Below are 26,721 nucleotides of genomic sequence, written 5' to 3' on the forward strand. Positions count from 1 at the left end.
AGTTTGTGAAATTTTAATTTGTTGCATATTGCTTATTACTGGTATTCAGCTGTTGTTTGCTTATCCTGAAAATCACGAGAAAATTTGGTTGGTAATCCTGTTTTTATTAAAGGATAAATTTTATGCTAAGCAAATTTTCGTGCTTAGCAGCTCTATGAAATTGAGCCCAGGCTATGACAATCAATTCAAAGTGAGCACTTTAGGCCGAAATGTACAGGTCAAGTGGGGCCATCCAACAGTTAATAATAAATGACAGTGTGTTAAAACAAAATACCGCCAAAATTAATAACGTGAGTGCCACCGTGCAAAGGAAGACGCCGTAATGAAAAAAAGCCGTTTGCGTAAGTAGTTTGCTATTAAGAGTAAATGTGGGAAAGCAATTTGTAATATCGATGTGTACTCTTGAGATGGTATAAAATAATTTGGTTTTTTTCCGTGACGTAGTTTTCGCGGTGTTGCGTCGCTCTGGAAAGCCTTAACTCACTGTAGAGTCACAATATATATTATCTCTGGTTTTTTTTGCGGTTCCTAATTAAAGATTTGATGGTGATACTGTTATGTTCTCAATAATAATATGGCAACTTGTTCGTGATGTAAAAGGGATAAAGGAAACTACTGGTTTTTGACAATAGCCAAAGATGTCCAGTGGTTTTAACAACAATGACCAATAGTATAACTGGGAATATCATCAGCAGGATAGAAGACCCTTTTCCTTGGTTTCCTTTCACCTTCAGGTTTTCTTTAAGAAGGCGACATTTCCTACACAGAGAAAAGCGTCTTTGAAACGGAGAACAATAATAATGCATAGGAAAAATATCTAGTGTGTATGGACACGAAGAAGAAGAAGCCTCAAATGACCAAACATTCAAATCGGATTGAAAACATGCATGTAGATAGTCGGTAAACCTCTCATCTTTTTAACATTTTGATTTTCTAATGGCACTATCTCCACGCAAAGCGGGAACTTTTAAAATATTTTCATTTTATTCAGGGTGTTTCGTGTTCATACAATCTCAACCCTGATTGTGTGGTTGACTCCGTGCCACAGAACGGGGCAAACTCCCTTCTTGCAATTGGAATTACTTGCTTCCACCATGCTTCCACCAATGCAAACAAAAGCCTCCCCCAAGAAATACAATATCTGATCTGCGATTTGATGACGGATATTTTTCGGTTTCCCCCCTTTATTATTGCCGTATAGTTACCGAAAGAATGCAGCCCTCTGACAACAATATTGTTTACACACAAAATGAGTTGTTACGGTGTGCCGTTACGGTAATAAAGCACGCTTTAACGGTTACTGGGAAACCATGAGACTCAAATCATCTTGGAATTAAACTAGTGTTTATGAATAACTTCAGTGAGCTTGATGACTTTTCTTGGTAAAGATCGTGATCTCTCGATAAATGCACGTTGTGACATCGACCTATATTTGTCACCAAAGGAGTGCAGTGTGTCAACTATAGAAAAACAATGGGTGTTTTCTTCTTTATTCTCTTGCAACTTCGATGACCAATTGAGCCCAAATTGTCACCGGTTTTGTTAATGTGTGCATGTTGGGATACACATAGTGAGAAATACAGGGGCCAATTTCATAGAGCTGCTTGAGCAAAAAAATCGCTTCAGCACGAAAAAAGCTGGCTTATTTTACAAATGTTACTGGCCAAAATTTCATGCCATGTACATTGCCTGTGACTGGTATTTAGCTGTTGTTTACTTAGCATAACAATTGAGTGGAGTTTTGGCCGGTAAATTAATTTTACTAGGCAAGGATTTTTTTGCTTAAGCAAAATTTTGTGCTTAAGTAGCTCTATGAAATTGGGCCCAGGTATTTGACAGTAATTAACAAACGTGTCCAGTGCCTTTAACACCTTCATAAACATACAGCGTTTAAATTTAGTTTGATTTTTGATTTAACGGACTTTCCCAACAACATCAGTGAGGTATTCGTGCGTGGGCCGGGAGGGAGCTTATACAAACAGGTGTGCCAAGAACATTCCATGACGTCATGCTGAGATAGGAGAAAATAACATCATTGACAATGAAACCCATGCATGCCTTAACACTTTCAAAAGCACAAGTTCAATTATACAATACATCCTTATGGACTGAAGGGTGTATAAATAACCCTGTTTCAACCCTATGAGTAGGTGGCAGCGGCCCCTGGGAAATGGTTGATTTGTATAGCCCACACCTTAAAGTGTCTTTCAGGCCTTGTGTGTCAGGTGACTTGTATAACAAACAAAGTGTAAACAAAAAATATATTTCGGGAAATATAGGGATTCCCCCTTTACGTCAGTGTCGTTATTGGAAGCCGCGGGAGACTAGCTTTTTGTACAATGTGCGTTCCACACGTCATGCTGTTTCACCCAGGGGAATAAATGAGTACCTGCGAGGGTAGAGGTTGATATTGTGAATGAAAAAGCCTTTGGAGCGATATAAACTGTTGCCCAGGTTGTATACTCCCAAGGGAGCTGAGAAACATTAAAAAGGGATGTTATTGGCCCTATGACCAGGGCACTAATGTAAAGCGCATTGATACGGTTATTGTGAAATGCGCTATATAAGAATTGGTTATTATTTTTAAGACCAATGGAAGGAAGGTGGCTTATTTCACGAGGGAAAACTGGACACTTATTGTATGTGTTTTGAGATGTTTTAAACTCCGATGCAGAACCATAAAACTATACTTCCGCCCAAATTTCGTCGTTCGTGTAAAAACATCGATACTTGTTTCTGTTTCTCAACACATCAAAAGACAACAATTCAGCTGAAACTTTCTCTTGTGACTTTAATTGTATCTTTCTGAATAATTTGGCATAAAAATCAGCATAACGTTGACAGCAACTAATACTGCGAGCCTACCTTTGAACTCTATATTATGTCTGTGTAGAATTGTATCGGCATAAAGTGGCGGTTGGCTATATAGCAGCACTTTTAGTTAATAATATAACGTAAACTAAAACACCACCCAAAATTTACTCAAAAACGTAGTAGGCCCCTGTACGTGTAACTAAAAATATTCAATTCAAAATTCAAGATTTTATAACTTTGTTAGTTGTTTTATCTCTGCACGAATTTCGACAGCATGCTTGTCAAAAAGAAAAACCATAAACAAACTTTTGAACAATGCAAAAAAAAACATGCATAAAATGTTTGTACAATGTAACAATCAAGTTTGCGTGCAATTCTGGGACGCTAGGTGGCAGCAGAATTACCAATGTTCTTGGTAATATTTCGTGTCAAGTCGGCCAACAATGGGACTTTCACGTAGATTCTATGGCAAAGCACACACTGTAAAGTGCTTACCAGCCAAACTCGGGTCAAAAATTTACAGTGTGACCGGTTTCCAGCTTGTTATTTGCGTGCCAGAATTTTTGAGCACTATTGGCTGCTTTATGTAGCTCTATAAAATTGGGCTTGTAATTGTTTTTTCTTTCATTAAAGGTACAAAAAATGGTTTGTGTATACTATTTATTTACTATTATTAAACTAACAACGATAATTGAACATGATGTACTATTTAAAAGGTAAGGTAATATAACTGGTAAATACTCATAACAACATTCTTGGTGAGAAGCACAACGCTTTTGATAGCACAAACTATTTTGAGAAAGAATTACCTTCAAATTGTTTTGATTTTTATTTATTTTTGTTTTGATCGATTCGATTTCTTGTGAAGAATTTTATTTTGATATACTTGTTGATGTTTTTCAACAAATCATATACACCGTTCAGCTGAAGTTACTAGTGTGACTTGTGTCTTTGTTTATATTGGCCTATAAATCATCATTAAGTTGAGCATAACTAATTCGACGACCCTACCTTTAAGCTCTAACTGTCTGTGTAGAATTATATTGGTATATTTAAAATGGCTGTTGGCTATAGCAGCATTAAGGCTTTTAGTTTAAATTCTCTATGGTTAACTTTAGGCACTGGACACCGTTGGTAGTTTCCAAAGACCTATCTTATTTCTCACTTGCTGTATCTCAACATATGCATAAAATAACAAACCTGTGAAAATTTGAACGCAATTGGTTGTTGAAGTTGCAAGAGAATAATGGAAGAAAAAACACACTTGTCGCACAAGTTAGTTGCTTTCAGATGCACTTTTCTCGAAATGTGCTTTCTCGAAACCAATTCAAATATTTAATTGAGAAATTACTTCTTTCTCAAACCTAAGGTTTTACTTCAGAGGGAGCCGTTTCTCACAATGTTTTAACTATCAGCAGCTCTCCATTGCTTGTTGCCCAAGTAAGTTTTTATGCTAAAATTTGTATGAAGTAATTACCATCATTAGTGCACAGTGCCTTTAATATAAAAATATATTCTAAAACACCACTAAATTCAAGACCTTCACCTATTAGTTTTATACAGAGAGAGAACAAAAGAAGCCCACACAGTGTAGGGTATTGAATAAGGTGAACTTACACACGTCCACACAGTGTCTTTTTTTGTATGGCCTACCCTCCGAGGACATGGTCCTCACTAGTCAGTTCTTTGTTTTCATGGTCCTCACTAGTCATGTGTGTATAAAGGGATTGCCTCAATACAGAAACAACAGAAAGTACAAAAGGTGTCATCAAACTTAATGGTCAAATACAACTGTGTGCATGTGTGGACGTGTTTAAGTACACATAGTGTTTGAAGTCCCTACATTATGTGGACTTCTTTGGTCTCGAGTTCCACACTTCGTATATGTAGCGATGAAACAAAGAACTCAGTGTTAATACCACACTGTTTTACCTCCACCTCTCTAAAATAATCGTTAAATTATTACTGAACATACAATTTTTCTTTAAGCTTAAAACAGCCCTTACTGTGAGTAAGTTTATTTTATTATTACCAAACCTTACAAAAAAACAAAGTAAATCCAACCCGCCCCCCCCCCCCAACAAACAAAAACAGCAACAACAACAAACAAATCAACAAAACAGAATAATATGTGCGGAAAATTAAGCAAAAATTACAAATTTAGTTCAAAAGAAAACAGATGCCATTCCCAATGGACCCTTTTCACGAAACATCAAGTGTGTGCTGAGCACTAAGCAGACGCACAAACACGTCTGTCAAGCACCCATTATCTACGTACAAAGCAGCGCGATGTTTCCTCATTTTTGCCAAACAAAATGTAAGTGCGCACGCGCTTTGTGCAATTTTCATATTTCATGAAAAGGGTTCATTTTGTCGTTTCTTTTTGTTGTCACTAAGTATGTCTGGAGGGCCCCCATGGGGGGTACTTGAGTGTAACTTCAAAACTCTGCGCGCTCTAAAACCTGTATAGACCTATTACATTGACGTCAATGAACCGTCATCGTGACGAAATGATGAAAGAAAGAACAAACAAAGCGAACAACAACAACAGCACCGACTAACTGCCTATCAATGTACATCAAAGCTGTAGCGCGGAGTCTGTCTATGGGTGCATTCGTTAATCGTTTAGCTTCCCTGGGTCGACCCCGGTGTGTAGCGTTTTTTTTTTTTTTTTTCGTTTTTTTTTCAGGACGAACGTGTGCGGATATTACCCACGTTCGTCCTGGAAGAAAAAAACCCGCCACACACCGGGGTAGACCCAGGGCAGCTAAACGAACGCACCCTATATTACTACAGGCACTAACCCTCTTTGCTTGAGGGCGCCCTACTTGGATGACGTCATGTGCTAAAGTTGCGCAATACTTTTTAAGCTATTTTGAGATATACTGGGGTGGATTTCACAAAGAGTCAAGACTATTCTTGTCTCGAGTTAGGACTAGCCATACATTTTTTATATCTCCTAGGACTAGTCCTAAGTTAGGACTGGTCCTAACTCTTTGTGAAATCGACCCCAGGACACATAACACTAGTTGGTTTTGGTTAATTTGTCCACCCACCTATAGTGTACTCCAAAGTTTTCACCACATCTCCAAAAGGCTAAAATTGTATTCATAGAGGGAAATTGAATGGGATTTAAAGTGCAAATGCCCAACGGGCAATAATTACTCCATTCAGCATAATCATAGCAATGTATGGCACTGTCGTAACGACCATTCCAACACCATTGCCAGGTTTGGTGGTGTAAACTTGGGTGCCTAATTCCGGTTCGGTAGTTTCCGGTTTGGTGGTTTCCGGTTCAGTAGCTTCCGGTTCGGTGGCTTCCGGTTTGGTGACGTCACCCTTGGCTGTGGCCAATGTGAAGACATTGTTTGCTTGCTTCCCCTCGATGCTGATATACAGTATGCCGATTGGTTCATTCTGATTGGGCGCCTGAAAAAGGGCAAAACAAAAATATTTGGTGTCGAGCATAATACACTGAGGCTTCAAATCATCCATGAAGCGTACTTTTACGGCCCCAGCCGAAGCATAAACTTGTACAAATAATATTATACGAACAGTACTTGGTTTGGTAACCAGGTTGAAAGTGTAGGTAAATCTGTGGACATTGTTTTTTGTGTCGTACAAAAACCACACAAACCCTTTAAAGCCAATGGACACTATTGGTAATTGTCAAAGACCAGTCTTCTCACTTGGTGTATCTGAACATTATGAATAAAATAACAAACCTGTGAAAATTTGAGCGCGATCGGTCGTCGGAGTTGCGAGATAACTATGAAAGAAAAACACACCCTTGTCACACGAAGTTGTTGTGCTTTCAGATGCTTGATTTCGAAGTTCTAAACTTGAGGTCTCGAAATCAAATTCGTGAAAAATTACTTCTTTCTCCAAAACTACGTCGCTTCAGAGGAAGCCGTTTCTCACAATGTTTTATACTTTCAACCTCTCCCCATTGCTCCTTACCAAGTAAGTTTTTATGCCAATAACTATTTTAATGACCAATAGTGTCCACTGCTTTTAAGAGTGTTACCATGTATGCAGCTCTATAAGATTGGGCACTTAAACACGGTCCAGTTGAAAAGTCGAGTGTCATACCTGACGTCGTCTACGGCGGTCGCCATAACTACTGCTCTTATTAAAGAACTCGGATCCAATGAAGATATCCACGGAGCCCTGTCCTTCAGTAGCTGTCAGATTGAAATCATTAAAGGCCGAGTTGGGGTTCTCAACGGTTGCCGATCCATAGACGACTATGGTACCATCGGTCGATTGGAAGATCATGGTCGTACCCTCTGGACTTATCTCATATGCGAGGTTTTGTGTTTGATCCTGTCCGATCGTACTGTTGAACTCAGGGATATTATCAGACAGCACAGCAACTTCTGTCAACCCAAACAAATTCCGAGCATTTGAAGGTGACAACTTAAAAAAAAGATAATAATTTTGGTGCCATGGCCGAGCTGTTTAGAGCATCAATTTCAAGTTGTGGTTGTTTATAGGCATAAAGGTGTGGGATTGAATCCCTGTCATGACACTTGTGCCACTGAGTAAGATGCTTACTATCGCAGCTTCCTTTACCAAAGGGTATAAATTGGTACATGCGAGGGCTAAGTTTGATATTGTGTTTGAGCGCCCCGCCATCCCGGGGATGTGTATACTCCCTGCGGTAGATTTCACAATGAGTTAGGACTAGTCCTAACTTAGGACTACTAACTTAGGACCAGTTCTATGAAATATACTAAAGACCTGCTTAGACGAAAATTTCAAGTCGTGAACTTTGCTGAATTTAATTTAATTATGTTTTCAATGAACAAGGATATCGAGTCATATGATTATAAACAGATTTTAATTATGTAAAATAAACAATAATTTCGAATACCCTTATCCAGCGCTTTTCTGAGAGATTTGCGGAAAAGCTCCGTTATGCAATCACTCTCAAAACGTCATAATTCGGAGCTCCAATTTGTAAAGCCAGCGTGGAGGTTTAACAAAGACTCCCACAAATGACGTCAAAGCATTGTCCTTTCAGTTTTTCAAAACCTTTACGATGGAGGCCTGATTTTTTAGTCGATAATTACGAAAAGTTCAGAAGTGTACACATATCAAAATTACATTAAAATGGTGAACAAGTGCTTTATGAACAAATCAAACACCATTTCCGTTAAAAACTTTCCGTTCAGGTAGCTGTTTAAAAACCTGAGGCTAGTCCTTAGAACGTGTTATGTGAAATCCATCCAAGGGAGCTGAGAAAGTGTAATGGAATGATTGACCCAATGAAAAGCTCATTTAAAACATGATTTATAAAGAATGAGTTAATATATTAAAACAATTTGTAAACAAGATTGTATTTCAAAGTTGCACAATTTATTCCCAGAACAACATGACTGCTAAACAAAGGTTGAAATAATGACGATCTATCACCACCATTTATCTGAAAACATGTTTGATTTAATGCCGGATTCCACCTGTTCCATTTCTGACATTTATTAGATTGTTATACTGTTGTAACTACTTACGCTCACATGCATTGTCCTGGAGTGTAGCACCGATGCTGGAGATGGCGTCAAAATTGCTGACTTCGAACACATAGGTGTCGTTCGGTTTGTTTGCAATGGCGTTCAGCTCAGCCTCATTTGTGTTCGTCGTCACACCGATGGCAAAGATTTTAATGCCCACTTCTCGAGCTCTGTCTGCTGGCACACGGACACGGTCAGGGCCTTGTGATCGACCATCTGTTATGACAACTGCCACGCGTGGGATACCAATAAGCCTGGACCCATTCTCTTCCTTGAAACTTTCATCTACCATGACGTTCAAAGCATCCTCCGTATGAGTACTTCCACCCATGTAATTTATATTGGCAATCGCCTGTTGGAGTGAACTTTTATCCGTGTATTGGTTCAGGTGAAATTCGATGTTGACAGAGCTGGCATATTGGATGACACCTACTCGAGTGCGATCACTACCAATCTCAAAAAAATCTACAACGTCATTGACAAATAACTTGGACGTCTCAAAATCTCTGTCACCAACACTCCCAGAACCGTCAAGTACGAAGACTAAATCAATGCCATTGCTTGAACATCCTGGTAAAAAAAGAGTAAGACCAACATTTAAAATACCAGCTCTTATCTTGAATGCCATACTAATTGCAATAAATATGTAAAACAAAAATAACCAGATTCGTGTAAATTTACCTTTATTTACAAGGGAAGAAATTGACGCTCTCAACAAGCTTGTTTGACGTTTTGTTTTAAAACTCCAACACATCATCAGATAAACATAATAATAATAATAATAATAATACTAATAATAATAATAATAATAAGACTTGTAATGCGCACATATCCACCCTGCTGGGTGTTCAAGGCGCAGACATACACACAAAGTTATAACAATGTTCCACATGGCTCAGTACTTGGTCCCACACTGTTTCTGGTAACATTAATGATTTGCCCGATGAACTTTTGTTTCAGCTTGCCATGTATTTAAATGAAACAATCCTCTTCTTTGTTTCCCTTACAAATAGTTTCAACAATGTTCCACAGGGCCCTATACTTGGTCTGACTTTCTTTCTTGTTGTTGGAAGCTAGTTGTTCGGGCATTGCAGCGAGTATACTAACATTTGAGTTGTTTATTGGCACTAGACACGTTTGGTAAATGTCAAAGACCATTGTTCTCACTTGGTGTATTCACATGAAATAACAAACGAGTGGAAGTTTGGGTCGAATGGGTTATTGAAGTTGCAAGTTTTTTTTGAGAGAGAGAGAAACTACCTCTTTCTAAAAAAACTACATTACTTCAGAGGGCGCTGTTTCTCACAACAGTTCAGCTCTTCATTGCTCGCTACCAAGTAAGTTTTTATGCTAAGATTTTCTTTTGAGTAATTACCAAAAGTGTCCAACAAAACCTACCTGCTATTTTTGAGACTTCTTGAGAAAAATACATCGCGTTGCCAGTAGGAGGAACATGTGGGTAATGGTCTCGCCAATAATTTGCTTGTCCCTGAACAGACCAGCCCTGTGATAATCAAGTTAGAAAACATGACATGTTTTAGTCAGGGATGAGAATGTTCATTTTTTCTGAAATCAATTTTTTTATGTCGGCCTGTTGAAGGAAATCAGACAGTATTGTTTTCCACAATAAAGAAATCCTGCTCATTGGTCTACTTCTCTAGTACTTTGGCTATATTTCTTAAAGCTCCTTGGAATCTATAACCCAAGGGGTTACCAAATGGTAGAAATGACAAAATTTTAACATACCTTTGAATTTGTTTCAGACTTGTTTTGTTAGTAATGACTCTCACCCATGTTTAGTGATCAAGGCTAGATGTAACAAAGAAAGGCTAGATGTAACTCATAACTAGTCCTACGACTCTTTTGGAGTGATTAAAAAACTTAAAGCTAGTTCTAAGTGTTTTTTTTTAACCATTGCAGATAAATTAATAAAAACAAACATAACATGAAAGCAATTGAACTTGCCGGTGGAATGACGGGGTTGGCGTTGTGGAGAAATAGACGGGCAGCAAGACCAGAATACAAAGGTTGGCGGCAGTCTTCCCAGGTAACCTGGATCCAGTTGATTCCAAGTTTAGTTGTTAGGGCTTCAAAGATGTCACTGTACTCATTTGTGTTGAACATCCTCAGAGTCACATCAAACGTATCACGATCGACACGCCATATCCCGCCGTGGTAGTTGGGGTCCGAGTAGGTATTCAGTGCCGTGCCGAACTTCGTTTCTACCCATGCTATTCGAAGGAGAAGCCTGTCGTCCGGTTGGAGTTGGCTGTTACGTTCTACTTGGGCTATCTTGCTTATGGTAGCATCCACCACAGCTCGACCATTGATTCCCGGGACGATGGTGCTGTCTGTACCAGCCAGAGATTGCTTGAAGCAGGAAGCGACTATCAGAGAGGCCAACAGGGCAACTGCAAACAAAAAGTATTGGGAAGACGGTTACTCGGTGTTCACCCATTAAATACACTGGGCACTATTATACAAACATTGACTGCTTCGAGTGCTATGGTTAAAACTATGACTCCCGAGGTGATCCCCGGAGCGTTCTATTTTCCCAAGGCGAAGCCGAGGGAAAATGGAACGCTACGGGGATTACCGAGGGAGTCATAGTTTTTAACCATTGCACGAGTAAAAGCAGTCAATATTGGTTTTATAACACCCCAAACATTTCCAAATACTGTACTGCTATTATTAAGTTACAGACCTGAATGCTACAATCCACGGCCGACGCGAATACAGGTTGCAAACACTTTAACTTACTGTGTTGCATGTAGTGTCGTGCAATCCGAAGTAGTTACACACTGTTAATTTATCTATACTATTAAAAGCGTAACCTGCGCCATCTTGGATTGAAAATTAGAAGGTCCAGTGGTATGGCATCCTTGTGGAATCCAACACGGTTGTTTGTGTGGAATTCAACACGTTTGTGTGGTTTCAGACGTCGGGTTGCAAGTCTGCAAAACCCGGATCCAAACTCGCACTTACAAGTCATGTGATTGGAGGAAGTTTGGGCAAGGACCGTGCGTCAACCACTGGTCGATGTTGTTACCAGACTTCCTAGAAATCTTTCTGACAGGCGACTCATTGGACAGTGTTTCGCAGATGGTGCTCCGGATTGGTTCATTCATTGCCCCTTGAACGCCCACCCGCCATTCGATCCGCCCTTTTTGGTCAGGTTACTTTCGTGTTGTACTAAGCATGGTTCTCCGGATTGGTTCATTCATTGCCGCGCAGGGTCGAAAGGGTCGAAGAGGCTGGGTGCCAGGACAAATCCGAAACCAATCTCACGAATTTGACCGAATTTGCATTGAATGGATTAAGTACCGTAGATTGATGTTTCGCAGGTGACCATGTGTCAACCACTGGTCGACGTTGTTATGAGACTTCCTAGAAATCCTTCTGCGGGTGACTCATTTGTTGAAAAGATTAAATGGAGAATATTTATAAAAAAGCATTCACTTCCAAACGGCATGAGAATTATCAAGATGAACAAAGATGGGATCAAACGGAAGCTTAATAATTTGGAAACATTGGGTAGGGCCGGCTATAGGTTGGAAGGTGTCTAAGGGAACTATACAATTACAAACATTTTGGGGTGGGGGGGGGGGCCTTACACAAAGAGCCATTCTGGTCAGTGTATTGTGAGTGGTGTGTTGTCTGGTTTGAGACAGGCCACCTGTTGCTTGGTGAAGAAGGTCGCCGTGGGACCACTTTAGGTTGACAGTGGGTGGCGACCTTGGACCTTTTGCCAGTAAACTCAAATGGGTACATGAATACCGTTTTAGAATACGGTCTGTTCATGGAGGTATAATGTTGCAATTTCAGAGTTTAACCATGGCGGTAGAATTGTGAAACCATTCCTTACTCTATGGTGAAACTTATACACACACGTCAAAGGCTGTTTTGAAGCTGTAAAAAAAAAGAACTTTGCTTTGCATTTGGTCAAAGTTGTTAAGCAAAACGACATTAAGTTTCCTTTTGAATAAGTCCATTCACAAAATTGGTTAGAGCAGTGTGTCGGTCAGGTCTCAGAATGTACATTTTGCCAAATCCATTATGAAGATTAATTTAGCCATCGGCCCGTCGAATTGGTTACTGATGGAGATTAACAAAAGAGACCTCGTGCGGCTGAATGGGGTACATTTTTAGGAGTTTGTCTATTGACCCAAACTGGACGTAACAAACCCTAAACATGACTTGACATGCTTTCTGAAAGTGAAATAAGTTAGAGAAAATTAAGGAGTGGGGACGAGTTTATCGTTTTTATTTAGTTTGTACGATATAGGGTTCCAGAGATATGGGATGTATGGAGGTTTGTTCCTAGAGCAGCGTGAACATGAACGCGGTCAGAAATTGTGTCGTTTGTCGTTCAAATTTCGCGAGATGCAATAAGCCCAAAGTGACAATAAAACAAAACCAGACCTGCCAAGTCTCACGCATTAGGCGTGAGACTCACGCATTTGGGCTCTGTCTCACGCTCACACGCACATCAACCATTATTGGGGCGAGATCGGGAAAAAAAATTAACGACATTTTTTGTACAAAATTTGTACAATAAGAGCGCAAATTTGCAGATTGCGCACGCTTTTGCTCATCCAGTAGGTTCAGCTCAAATTCGGCAGAGCGCAAAACGCTTATTGCGCACAAGTTTGTTCCGATTCTTTTAGCAAATTCGTTGAAATGCGCTCCACTAGCGAAGACACAACAGGCAGAAGAAGTGAGCGATTGATTTTGGACATCATTTTTAGTCTATTTTTTTCAAGTTTGGAAGGATATAATCTGACACAATCGAACCTCCACATTAACCATCAACATCTCCTGTGTACCTCAAGTGAGTTTTAATTATTCTGAGGAGGCTTTTGATGCATTTTGAAACACTTTTTGTCCACAATTAAATTTCACATTGTTTTATTTATTTATAATCAAAAAAAATTAAAAAAAAGGTTGGGCGGCGATTTAAAAAGGCCTTCTTAAACTGGCAATTTTTTTTCCGGGGGGATGGGGGTTGAGCTTTGAAAAATCTCACACATAGCTAGCCTCTGGACTTGGCATCTCTGCCTGCAAAACACTTTTTTGACGTTCACGTTAAGTGCTCCCGTTATACATGCAGCCTATTGGCCAGAAAGTTTACAAGACCAATTCAGATGAGAATAAACTAAAAAGAGGCCTACGCTCTTACCACCCCCGCCCCCCCCCCGAAAAAAAAAACAGTAGATAAATTAGATTTGTGGCACACAGCATGTTCCAAAAACTCGCTTTACTTATAGTGCTGTAGCAACGCTATGTATCGTGGGACGTAAAAATGTCATTTTTGACGATGTTTTTAAAAAAGGAAATGCAAGCATTATGAATGTATATTGAGTGTGTGGAGAAAGTTTTGGTAGTGTAGTACAAAAGAAACTTTAGTTATTGCTGGCTAACGGTCAGTTTCACCTATCAACGCTGATTTGAAAAACGTGTAACGTTAGGGAGGCCCAACATATTAGACCCCTATAAGGATCACGGGGGAGCCTTATAGTTTCTAGATGCATAAGGTACGTTGTCTAACCCAAAACGAGGTGGGTACAGCCACTGCAAGTAGTGGTGGACGTGCGGAATAGCTTCATTTTGGGTTAGAATTATGACGCCATGCATAAATATTGAGAGAGGCGTATAACACCCTCACCCACATTTCGAAATATTTGTGTAAAGGATTTTTATATCCTAGCGGGGTGCCGCGCGAAGCGCGGCATCGCGCTAGTCATCCTCATACACGCAACGGACGTCTGGGTACTGCACGCCATGTGCTAGTCTGTTGGACTAGCGCATGGCAAACCGATGCTCTATCACACGGACGTCGTCTGGCAAAACTAAGACATGTCATGTGACGCGCTCTAAACCAATGAGCAGGCAGAGCATTCTACGTATGACGTCTGCACGTACCTTAACCTGACGTGAGAAATACTTTCACGTATACTTAAGACGTGAGATTTTTACAGCACAATTATTATTTGACTTTCACGTTCACATTAATTTGTGCTCGCGTATCTCGCAGCTAAACCTCCCTGTTATTAAAGTAATAAATATGTTATAATTTTGACATTGTTCATCGAAGTTGAAAGAGAATAATTTAAAAAGAATAACATTGTGGCACAAACGTCTGCTTTTAGATGCCTAAACAGTGTTTCAGGGCTAAAGTATTTTATAAATTTGAGTGAGAAGTTATCTATAAAAAAAAAACACTATACGTTTAACTTAAAAGGAGTCGTTTTTCACAATGTTTTATAACATCAACAGCTCCCCATTGCTCGTTATATAGTAAGTTTTTATGTAACAATTATTGTGAGTAATATTGTAAAAAACGTATAGTTGTGCTGAAGCTACTGGTTCAACTGCAGCGAGTTTGAAGACAATAGTTTTTTAAACTTCTGAGAACGTTAATTCTGACATTAAGTCTGTGCTAAGAAACATATATTTTGTTTTGTTTTCTCAAATTGCTCTGCTGAGATTACGTTGTACTAAGAAACATGGGTTTGCTGAAGCGAGTTTGAAGACAATTATTTTTCAAACTTTTAGCGAGTTTGACATTTTTATACCTCTCAGAATGCTCTGAGATTAACTATAGTACTAAGAAACATATAGTTGTGCTGAAGCTACTTGTTCAATTTTAGCGAGTTAAAAGACAAAACAAATTTAAATTTCTCAGATTTGCTCTGACACTAACTCTGTTCTAAGAAACATATCTGGGCTGAAGGTACTGGTTCAAAACATTTTTGTCACTTCTCAAATTGCTTTGCTGAGATTGACTCTGTACTAAGAAAACACGGGTGTGCTGAAGCTACTGGTTCAATTTCAGCGAGTTTGGAGACAATTTCGAACTTCTAAGATTGCTCTGAGATTAACTCCGAAATATGTATGGGTGTATGTACTGAAGCTACTTGTTGAATTTCAGCGAGTTTTAAGACAAACATTTGTTAAACTTCTCAGAATGCTCTGAGATTAACTCTGTTGGCCTACTAAGAAACGTATAAGGTGTGTCTGAAGGAACTTAAGAAACATATAGGTGTGCTGAAGCTACTTGTTTAGTTTATTCAGCGAGTTTGATGGGGAAAAAAATTAAACTTCTGAGAATGCTCTGCAGATTAGATCTTTACTTAGAATTAGGGTGTGCCTGAAGCGACTGGTTCAATCTCGGCGAGTTTGAAGAGCTCTGAGATAAACTATGTATAAAAGAAACATGGTGCGCAATAATTTGATTTTGAGACCTCAAGTTTAGAATTTGAGGTCTCGAAATCAAGCATCTGAAAGCACACAACTTCGTGCGACAAGGGTGTTTTTTCCTTTCATTATTATCTCGCAACTCCGACGACCAATCGAGCTCAAATTTTCACAGGTTTGTTATTTTATACATATTATGTTGAGATACCGCAAGTGAGAAAAATGGTCTTTGACAATTACCAATAGTGTCCAGTGTCTTTAAGGCATTGTAAAGTTTCTGCTATAACTCTAATTATCTTCTTGGTGATCAACCTACCTTTTATCAAGCTCATCCCCATGGTTAACATTGATGACTGTTCTGTTCTTTATTCCGTTTAGCAGGAGTCTTGCACAAATTGTGATGAAAAATTATTGCAACACTTGAGGAAGTACTTACTGACGCTGTAGCCTAATGCGCATGATCAGATGTAGATCTGGGGACCTACGTCTAAAACTTGAACATATTACCATGACAATAGTGTTCTGGATCAAAGCCATTTGTAGAGATGGACCCCTGCAGGTGTTTCTGGCTGTTTATAGACCTGATGTGAACTATGACATCATTTATGTTTACAAAAGGACCACATATATCCTAAATTGACTTAATGCACACACATTTTGTACACAGCTTAATGAAATAATTCAACAAATCTGATGTTGTACACTGAGGTCGCACTTTTTGTGTTCAACTTTTGATATGAAGAAAGGGGACATGTTAAAAGCTATGCAGCTATGCAGCTATTGCTTTAGTAAATGTTAACTTTATGTGGAGAAAAAGCACAAATTATGCCACAAAATTAAAACGTTATTTACAAAAGAGCCACATAGCCTAATGGCCATACTGCATGCACGTACAAAGCTCAATGAAAGAATGCACGAAATCTTATTTTGTATGGAGATCGTAGGCCTACTGTTTGATTACTTCATCTTTTGATACGAAGAAAGAAAGACATCGCAAAAGCTGTTCAGCTGTGGCGGTGATAAATTTTGACTAAACATTATGTGAAAATTAAGAAAATTGATTTTCTCATATACATATAGCCCGTCAGGATATGCATTTACAAGGTCACCACTCTGTAAACAATTGTAACATGGTCTATAGGCTCAATTTATGTGGTACCGTTTATGTGGTACCGAACAGAATCTGAAGACAAGTCGCCATTTGCAATAACTCAAATTTGCAAATTTGAAAAGTTGGTACGGACACAAATTGACGCGTTGTCATAGTTGTATTTTGACGACACATCAATCAATCAATCATAATCAATTAATAATAAAGCGACTAAATCAAAGGTTTGCTCAAAGGCACTGAGGCACAGGGGAAATAAATAAGACATTTATTGCAGGCCTCTTGAAAGAAGTTGGCTTTAAAGTCACCGATGGACACTAGTAATTTCTCACTTGGTGTATCTCAACATATGCTAAAAATAACAAACCTGTGAAAATTTGAGCTCAATTGGTCGTCGAAGGTGCGAGCACACGAAATTGTGTGCTTTCTGATGCTCGGTTTCGAGACCTCAAAATCTTATCCTGATGTCTCGAAATCGAATTCGTGGAAAATTACTTCTTTCTCGAAAACTACTCCACTTCAGAGGGAGCCGTTTCTCACAATGTTTTATACTATCAACCTCTCCCCATTACTCGTTACCAATTAAGATTTGATGCTAATAATTTTTTTGAGTAATTACCAAAAAAGTGTCCACTGCCTTTAAGAAATGACTGGAACATGCTGAAGGATGTTGTGTCCCTGATGTGATTGGGAAAAGTTTATTCCAGAGTTTGGGTCCATATACCGAGAAAGCTCTATCAGCAAAAGTGATGCATGCGACTCGTTCCTTAGCACAACAAAGTTTGGTGAACATGAGCTATTTGATCTAAGGTGTCTCCGTTCAGCACCAACTTGCAGCATGCCCATGATGATAATCAGAAGTTTGTTTGTCAAAGGCCTTGAAAATGAGAATGATGACAAGTGGAGCCTTTACTCGCACATCGATTGACAAAATAAGTGTAAAATAACGGAATGATTGTAAAACGAGAAGTTATCAGTTTTATAGATGTTGGAGGAAACCCACGCAATGCAATGAACTAAGTTTATACGAAAGGCTCCAGGTCTTAGTTGGGACTCGAACCGGGATATACAGAGGTGAACGGCAGGGAGAACCCGCTGAACCAACCCGATCCCAAGATTTTGAAGTGCTTTTTTTTCTGAAGTTTGCCCGACCAGAACAAATTCTGCGACTGTCATCATGAACACACCCAAACTAAAAACAACAAGTGTAATACTAAACAAAAACATTCAGCATATCTTTAATGTTTTTGTTTTGTTGGGAAAGGTACAGGCCTATATCTATAAATTAGTTTTGCTGATATGATTTCTTTCTTTGATGATGCATACCTGAATTTGACTTCGTGTCAATATGAGGCAAACATTTTGGTTTATCATTTCGATTTGTTTGAAACATTTGCTTTACAACTTACTGTTTGCTTTGGCCCCACTTGGCTACACCCAGATCATATTAGTCCTGTATAATTTGCATACAGCCAATTTAAAATGTCACGTGCATTCCAAGGGATAGTAAATAAAACGTTTTTTTTTTTTTAGTACGGCAACTCCTTGGCACAATGTGTGTATTTATTTTCTGCAATCCCGCGCGAACTACACCACAACAACCTTACCTGGTCGGGTTGGGTGTGCGAGCATGAACAAAACCAAAAGTGGTTGTGTAGTGTGACCTTGCATTTCAAGCGGTTAGATAAACGGCATGGGCACTCACATTCAATTGATTCCGTAAGTTTATAGTTTATGTGTAAACCTTGTTGAATTCCAAAAATAAATAAGTGACGTGATATTTATGTAAATTAAGACCAGAAAGGTTGACCACTGAGAATGCAGAACAGGTTCAAGCATTTTGACTCCACCACTCGTGATTTGTTTGGAATCGGGAGGGCGGCACAACAACAAATCTTTAGAAAAGGCCCTCGTGACCTTACATCGTGTGGTCTCCGATTTCCAGTGTGACCGGTTTCTTGCTTGTTATTTGCTTACCAGAATTTTTGAGCACTATTGGCTGCCTTATTATGTAGCTCTATAAAATTGGCCTTGCAATTATTGTTTCCTTTTACAAAAACTACAAAAAATGGTTTGTGTATTCTTTTAAATTCACTATTATTAAACGACCAACGAATAATTGAACATGATGCACATGTACTATTTAAAAGTTCGGGTAATATAATTGGTAAATACTTAACACATTAACGACCATAACAACATTCTTGGTGAGAAGCACTGCACTATTGTCAGTGGCGTAACCAGAGGGGGGGGGGGGGGGGGGCAGGGGGGCCGGCGGCCCCCCGCTCAGAACCCTTGCCCCCCCTGTTGCCCCCCCCCCCCCCATATGAAATCAGAGAAAAGTATATTCTTATAGGACTAATATAAATCGTTTAAGGCTGCATAAAATGCTGCCGTAAAGGAAAACTTTTATTCATATCATAGTATGTGGACTATAACATGAAAAATGCATGGAAACGCGCGCGTGATCGTATTGGCGGTAAATGTTTGTTGTGGTTTTGCGGTTACAGAGAGTGCAGGATGTGACAAAGTTCTGTTAAATACGTGGTGGTCTGAACGCAGACCAATAGCTCCGTTAACACAACTTAGTCAGATCATGGAGGTAAAAATTTCTACCTCCATGGTCAGATGCACTACAGAGAAATTCACTACAGCAAAATGGCCAGCGAAAAAGGTTGCTTAGACCATTAATTTCTTCTCCTTTGAAGCAAGCGGTGCAATTGAGAGGAGGTAGGCCTATTTTAAATATCCGTTTCATAACTAAAATGTGATTATTAAACACCCACAATTTCAATCCTGTATTTCTTTTGTTTGTTGATGGCTTACACTTGTTACAATAAGGCCAAGTACAAGTAAAAAAATGAAACATGTTTAGTGTCTGGGTTTCTCAAAAAAAGGAAGGAGGAGGGGCTTTTTATTTAATATTTCAAGATGGCCGCCATAAATGTCAAATATGTTTTTTCTGCTGCTGAAATACACAAAACATTAATGAAACAGTTTGGTCAAGGCGTTCAGACAAGACATTCAGATTTTGTTCTGTTTTGCTGGGATCATTATAAATAACCCTTTAAAAAAAAAAAAAAAAAAATGTGCATAAAAAAAAATTAAGAAAAAAAAAAAGGAGGTGTCCTGTAAAAAGGAAGCGGGCGGGGACGCTAAACATTCCTATTTTTCTATTTTTACTTGGCCTAATATTATTATGTTTTGGGTATTTACACACACACAGAGCCTATTTGAGAATGCCGTGTACAACTCTAAATTGGTACTTTGTGATCACAGTTGGTAATTTAATCCTTGTATACAGTCGAAAAGTTTTATCTTATACAAAATGACAAGTTCTCTAAGATTTTGTTGTTTTCGCAATCTTTCGTTACCTGCTGACTATGTAGACTGTTTTAGAACTGCATTGGTGTGTATCAACTATATATGAGTTAACATATTTATAAAATAATCGTGCACTTCTTTGGCCCCCCCCCCCCCAAAAAAAAAAAAAATATTTAATCTTTGCCCCCACTTGCCCCACCAAATGAAAATGTCTAGTTACGCCGCTGACTATTGTAAACTATTTTGAGAAAGAATTCCCTTCAAAATGTTTTGATTTATTTTTTTGACATTTAATCGATTCGATGTTCTTGTAAAGAAAAAAAAATGATATAGTTGTTGATGTTTTTCAACAAATCATATAGACACCGTTCAGCTGAAGTTACTAGTGTGACTTGTGTCTTTCTTTATATTGGCCTATAAATCGTCATTAAGTTGAGCATAACTAATTCTATGACCCTAACTTTGATCTCTAACTGTCTGTGTAGAATTATATTGGTATTAAAATGGCTGTTGGCTATAGCAGCACTAAGGCTTTTAGTTTAAATTCTCTATGGTTAACTTAAGGCACTGGACACTGTTGGTAGTTTCCAAAGACCAGTATTCTCACTTGGTGTATCTCAACATATGCATAAAATAACAAACCTGTGAAAATTTGAACGCAATTGGTTGTTGAAGTTGCAAGAGAATAATGGAAGAAAAAACACCCTTGTCGCACAATTAGTTGCTTTCAGATGCACTTTTCTCGAAATGTGCTTTCTCGAAACCAATTCAAATATCTAGTGAGAAGTTACTTCTTTCTCAAAAACTAGGTTTTTACTTCAGAAGGAGCCGTTTCTCACAATGTTTTAAACTATCAGCAGTTCTCCATTGCTTGTTGCCCAAGTAAGTTTTTATGCTAAAATTTGTATGAAGTAATTATTACCATTAGTAGTGCACAGTGCCTTTTTAATATAAAAACATATTCTAAAACACCACTAACTTCAAGACCTTTACCTATTAGTTTTATACAGAGAGAGAACAAAACAAGCCCACACAGTGTAGGGTATTGAATAAGGTTAACTTACACACGTCCACACAGTGTCTTTTTTACACTGTTGAGCTTATGCGAACCAATGCATGTCCACAGAGTGTATTCAATAAATGGGTTTGTATGGCCTACCCTCCGAGGACATGGTCCTCACTATTCAGTTCTTTGTTTTCATGGTCCTCACTAGTCATGTGTGTACAAAGGGATTGCTTCAATACAGAAACAACAGAAATGCTGAGATATGAGAAAATTACATCATGAATGAAACCATGCATGGTCGAGCCTTATAACTTTCAAAAGAATACGTTCATTTATACACTACATCCTTGGACTGTAAAGGGTGTATAACTCTGATTCAGCCCCAGGAGTAGGTGGCAGCGGCCCCTGGGAAATAGTTTATTTGTAGCCCACACCTTAAGGTGTCTTTCAGGCCTTGTGTGTCAGGCGACTTGCAGAACAAAGTGTAAACAAAAAAATTATTTCGGGAAATATAGGGACTTCCCCCTTTACGTCAATGTCGTTATTGGAAGCCGCGGGAGACTAGCTTTTTGTACAATGTACGTTCCACACGTCATGCTGTGAGCCAAGACCAATGGAAGGAAGGTGGCTTACTTCACGAGGGAAAACTTGACACTTGTATGTGTTTTGAGATGTTCTTAATTCCGATGCAGAACCATAAAACTATACTTGCGCCCAGATTTCGTCGTTCGTGTAAAAACATCGATACTTGTTTCTGTTTCTCAACACATTGAAAGACAACAATTCAGCTGAAACTTTCTCTTGTGACTTTTATTGTATCTTTCTGAATAATTTGGCATAAAAATCAGCATAACGTTGACAGCAACTAATACTGCGAGCCTACCTTTGAACTCTATATGTCTGTGTAGAATTGTATCGGTATAAAGTGGCGGTTGGCTATTATAGCAGCACTTTTAGTTAATAATATAACGTAAACTAAAACACCACCCAAAATTTACTCAAAAACGTAGTAGGCCCCTGTACGTGTAACTAAAAATGTTCATTCCAAAATTCAAGATTTTATAACTTTGTTAGTTGTTTGAATTTCGACAGCATGCTTGTCAAAAAGAAAAACCATAAACAACTTTTGAACAATGCAAAAAAAAACATGCATAAAATGTTTGTACAATGTAACAATCAAGTTTGCGTGAAATTCTGGGACGTAGGTGTCAGCAGACTTACCATTGTTCTTGGTAATATTTCGTGTCAAGTCGGCCAACAATGGGACTTTCAAGTAGATTCTATGGCACACACTGTTAAAGGGACACACCGGCCGAATTGGGCTATTTGGGCTACAAAATAGACTAAGATATGACTTAAACGGTCTCCCAGGAATGAAGAAGAACAGTCCTTAAAAAAAATCATCAAATTTAGCCGTTTTTGAGCATTTTAAGACAAAAACGCAGGTCGCGTGATTGTTCTAACCAAAAAGTTGTACAAACAATCACGTGACCTTCCAGGCTAGTTTTACTTTCAGCCGTCTAAAAGTAACTTACTTAACCAAATTTAAATCTTTTTTTTACCAAATTATTTACGAATAATTGACGAAAAAGATCATGTATTCAAATTATCGCTACAAAATGTAAATAATGGTGAAAAATCTAACGTAAGATTCACATTCAAAGAGTCCGTGTAACGGAAGCTTGTTATATGGCCGCTTTGGTTTTTTAAAATCATTTTTCGCTAAATACGTGACATTTTGATGATTTTCTTTACAGCAACCATCTAAACAAAACATTATTTATGATTCTACACCCCTAAATTGCGTAAACGGTGAGCCGGTGTGTCCCTTTAAGTGCTTACTTGAAATAGCTTACCAGCCAAACTCGGGTAAAAAATTTACAGTGTGACCGGTTTCCAGCTTGTTATTTGCTAACCAGAATTTTTGAGCACAATTGGCTGCTTTATGTAGCTCTATAAAATTGGGCTTGTAATTGTTTTTTTACTTTCACTATAGGTATAGAAAATGGTTTGTGTATTCTATTAAATTTACTATTATGAAACTTACAACGAATAATTAAACATGATGCACATGTACTATTTAAAAGTTCGGGTAATATAATTGGTAAATACTTAACACATTAACGACCATAACAACATTCTTGGTGAGAAGCACTGCACTATTGTAAACTATTTTGAGAGAGAATTCCCTTCAAAATGTTTTGATTTATTTTTTTGACATTTAATCGATTCGATGTTCTTGTAAAGAAAAACAAAATGATATAGTTGTTGATGTTTTTCAACAAATCATAGACACCGTTCAGCTGAAATTACTAGTGTGACTTGTGTCTTTCTTTACATTGGCCTATAAATCATCATTAAGTTGAGCATAACTAATTCTATGTCCCTACCTTTAAGCTCTAACTGTCTGTGTAGAATTATATTGGTATATTTAAAATGGCTGTTGGCTATAGCAGCACTAAGGCTTTTAGTTTAAATTCTCTATGGTTAACTTAAGGCACTGGACACCGTTGGTAGTTTCCAAAGACCTGTCTTCTTTCTCACTTGCTGTATCTCAACATATGCATAAAATAACCAACCTGTGAAAATTTGAACGCAATTGGTTGTTGAAGTTGCAAGAGAATAATGGAAGAAAAAACACCCTTGTCGCACAAGGTAGTTGCTTTCAGATGCACTTTTCTCGAAATGTGCTTTCTCGAAACCAATTCAAATATTTCATTGAGAAATTGCTTCTTTCTCAAAACTAAGGTTTTACTTCAGAGGGAGCCGTTTCTCACAATGTTTCAACTATCAGCAGCTCTCCATTGCTTGTTACCCAAGTAAGTTTTTATGCTAACATTTATTTGAAGTAATTACCATTAGTGTACAGTGCTTTTAAAATAAAAACATAGTCTTAAAGTCACCTGGAAGTGGTATTTTTTCAAAATAAAGCTTTTGTCACTAATATATGTGTTTTGATGAGTGGAATGTGTATAAACAGTTAACTAAGGTTTTAAAAAATCAGTTCTTATGTTATTTACAAATTTAAGAGTAGACCCCGACCCGAGAGGGCGCTGTTCGTGACGTCAATCGAGGCAGACTTTGCCTGTAATGCGTAGAGTAATCACAATTGCAAAGTACATGTACGGACCAAGTCGTGAGTTTGTACGTTTCAAAAAAAAAAATGTTTTTTTCCGGCAATGCCGACCAGATGTATTGCTGCTGAATGCAGAAAAACACTTTTTGAAATGTACCAACTCACGACTTGGATGTACATGTACTTTGCACGTGTGTTTACTATACGCATTGCAGGCAAAGTCTGCCTCGATTGACGTCACAAAAGGGGTAGGCGGAGTCAGCCCCCAAACAACTTTATATATTTTTTAAACATATAAATCGTGACAAACAATTACTAAAAAAATTCTTTTATTGTTCGTAAGCATATACTCTTATGTTTGAAAGAAAAAAAATCTATTTCCAGGTGACTTTAAGAACCACTAAAACTTCAAGACCTTCACCTAATAGTTTTATACAGAGAGAGAACAAAAGAAGCCCACATAGTGTAGGGTATTGAATAAGGTGAACTTACACACGTCCACACAGTGTCTTTTTTTACACTTTTGAGCTTATGCGAACCAATGCATGTCCACAGAGTGTATTCAATAAATGGGTTTGTATGGCCTACCCTCCGAGGACATGGTCCTCACTAGTCAGTTCTTTGTTTTCATGGTCCTCACTAATCATGTGTGTACAAAGGGATTGCTTCAATACAGAAACAACAGAAAGTACAATAGGTGTCCTCAAACGTAATGGTCAAATACAACTGTGTGCATGTGTGGACGTGTTTAAGAGTCAGTTCAGGTAAATAGTTGACATACTTGCTCACGGTCAAAAAATGATTTTTTTTTATACTTTGTGGGTGGAAGGGCCTTGGGGTGCAAGTAAACAAAATTGCATTTTCAATTCTATATATAGCCCGTTGCCATGGTTACGGCTCATTTTAATTTTTTGCCATTTTAGGTCGATTTTGGGGTCTGAAAAACTGCTTTTTAGCTCATATTTACAACTCCACCCCACCAAAATGCAATATTAATTCAAAAAACCTTTTATATCACTACAAAGTATCATCCTTGGCCTTCCTTGAGAAAAAAAATTATTGCTTTAAATATCACCCTTGTGCTATTTTTGCATCATGCATTACAGTATGTTTTTAGAACTTGCAAAATCGACATTTTTACCCTATTTTTGGACCCCAAAATGTCAACTTGCCAGGGGTCTCAGAAAATTTCCCTTTCGTCTGTGATTAGGACCAACATTGGTCTTTCCATATCTGGTGTCAAAAACTTGGGCAATTGTATCCTGTTGGGCCAGTACTGCCTCAAAACTAGACTTTTTTCCCCAAAACATGAAAAATGCCTTTTTAAGGGTCTTTTCACATAATATCGACATACGTGTCCATGGTAAAAGAAAAGGAATATTTTTTTTATACTTTGTGGATGGTAGGGACTTGGGGTGCAAATAAACAACATTAACATTTCAAATCATAATATAACACGTTGCCATAGTAACAGTTCATTTGTGTTTAGGCCACTTTGGGCCGATATTGGGGAATGAAAAACTGTTTTTTAAAGTTAATATTTACAACTCCACCCCACCAAAGAACGTGCATTACAGTATGTTTTTAGAGCTTGCAAAATCAACATTTTTACCATATTTTTTGCCCTCAAAATTCCATTTTTTCAGGGTCTCAGAATATTTTCCTTTCGGTTTTGATCAGGGCCATAATTTGTCTTTTTATTTAAAAACTCGGGCAATTGTATCCTGATGTAACAGAACTGTCTCAAAAATAGACCCTTTTCCCCGAAAACATAGAGAAATGCATTTTGAAATATTTGCTTCATTTTGAATTTATAACATGAAGAAGTTAGCTATAATTCCATCAATCTGGCAGCTTTTTATAAGCACTTTGTAGGTTTAGTGCATTACCAAACATGGATCAGGACTTGTTGATGACCTAAATCTTATAATTTGCCCCACTCCGGCCCTGGCCCAATCATGTTTCTTGACATTGCAAAAAATAAAATAACAGTTTTGTGAACAGCGCCTCTTTTTTGAAAGTCACATTTTTTAATTCCCCTTGCACATTAAGAAAGTTTGTACTGTCTTTAATGTTTTATTGGTTCTCAGAATATTTCCCTTTTTGGTTTGATTGGGCTATCAATCATTATGGTTTGCATGTCTACTGGGGAGAAACACTTTGGTTTATGGTATCCTGTTGTGACACTTCTGCCTCAAAAATGGTAATTTTTCCAAAAACAATAAAAATGCATTTTGAAGTTATCCCTTAGTTTGAATTGATAAAAAACAAAAATGAGCATGCTTGTTAAAAGAATATGGCACTGTTTCCATGCTCTTTAAGCCACTGAGTTCTTGTTTTGTCATAACTACTTTACCTAGTTGTACAGGTATGATTCACATTTCAAGAAGAGAAGTAGTGCGATGAGCATTCTTTACTGTTCTTGTCTTTACATGGCCTTATAACAGTCTTCTTGGTCCCCTGCCCGCTACCAAACTAAACATTTTCATCCCAATCAGAACAAAGAGGCTCTAAAAGTGAGCAAGTACTGTATCCAAAGTATCTAACCATTTAGCCGATGTACCGCCCAGCCGCATTATAGCGATACACTGTATGCGGTACGAGGAAACCTCGCTAGCTTGTGTTTGTAGAAAAAAGGAACATCAAAAGAGAACTCGATAGTCATTAGTAGGTCTACGCATTT

At 38.2% G+C, this 26,721-nt stretch overlaps 2 protein-coding genes across 2 annotated transcripts in view; one reads left to right on the forward strand and one right to left on the reverse strand.

Moving 5' to 3' along the window:
* Positions 1 to 26,721, forward strand: part of LOC139941320 (bifunctional peptidase and (3S)-lysyl hydroxylase Jmjd7-like) — a 53,065-nt gene that overhangs the window by 17,904 nt on the left and 8,440 nt on the right. The window lies entirely within an intron of this gene.
* LOC139941318 (uncharacterized) lies at positions 4,889 to 15,972 on the reverse strand. Its single transcript, XM_071937747.1, has 6 exons — positions 15,841 to 15,972; positions 10,293 to 10,738; positions 9,726 to 9,831; positions 8,328 to 8,897; positions 6,907 to 7,193; positions 4,889 to 6,243 (listed from the first exon to the last, which is right to left on the reverse strand). Exons 1-6 carry the CDS (start codon positions 15,869 to 15,871, stop codon positions 5,947 to 5,949), a joined length of 1,737 nt encoding a protein of 578 aa, XP_071793848.1. The 5' UTR covers positions 15,872 to 15,972; the 3' UTR covers positions 4,889 to 5,946.

This window comes from Asterias amurensis, chromosome 9, assembly GCF_032118995.1.
Source record: "Asterias amurensis chromosome 9, ASM3211899v1".
Taxonomy (NCBI): Eukaryota; Metazoa; Echinodermata; class Asteroidea; order Forcipulatida; family Asteriidae; genus Asterias; species Asterias amurensis.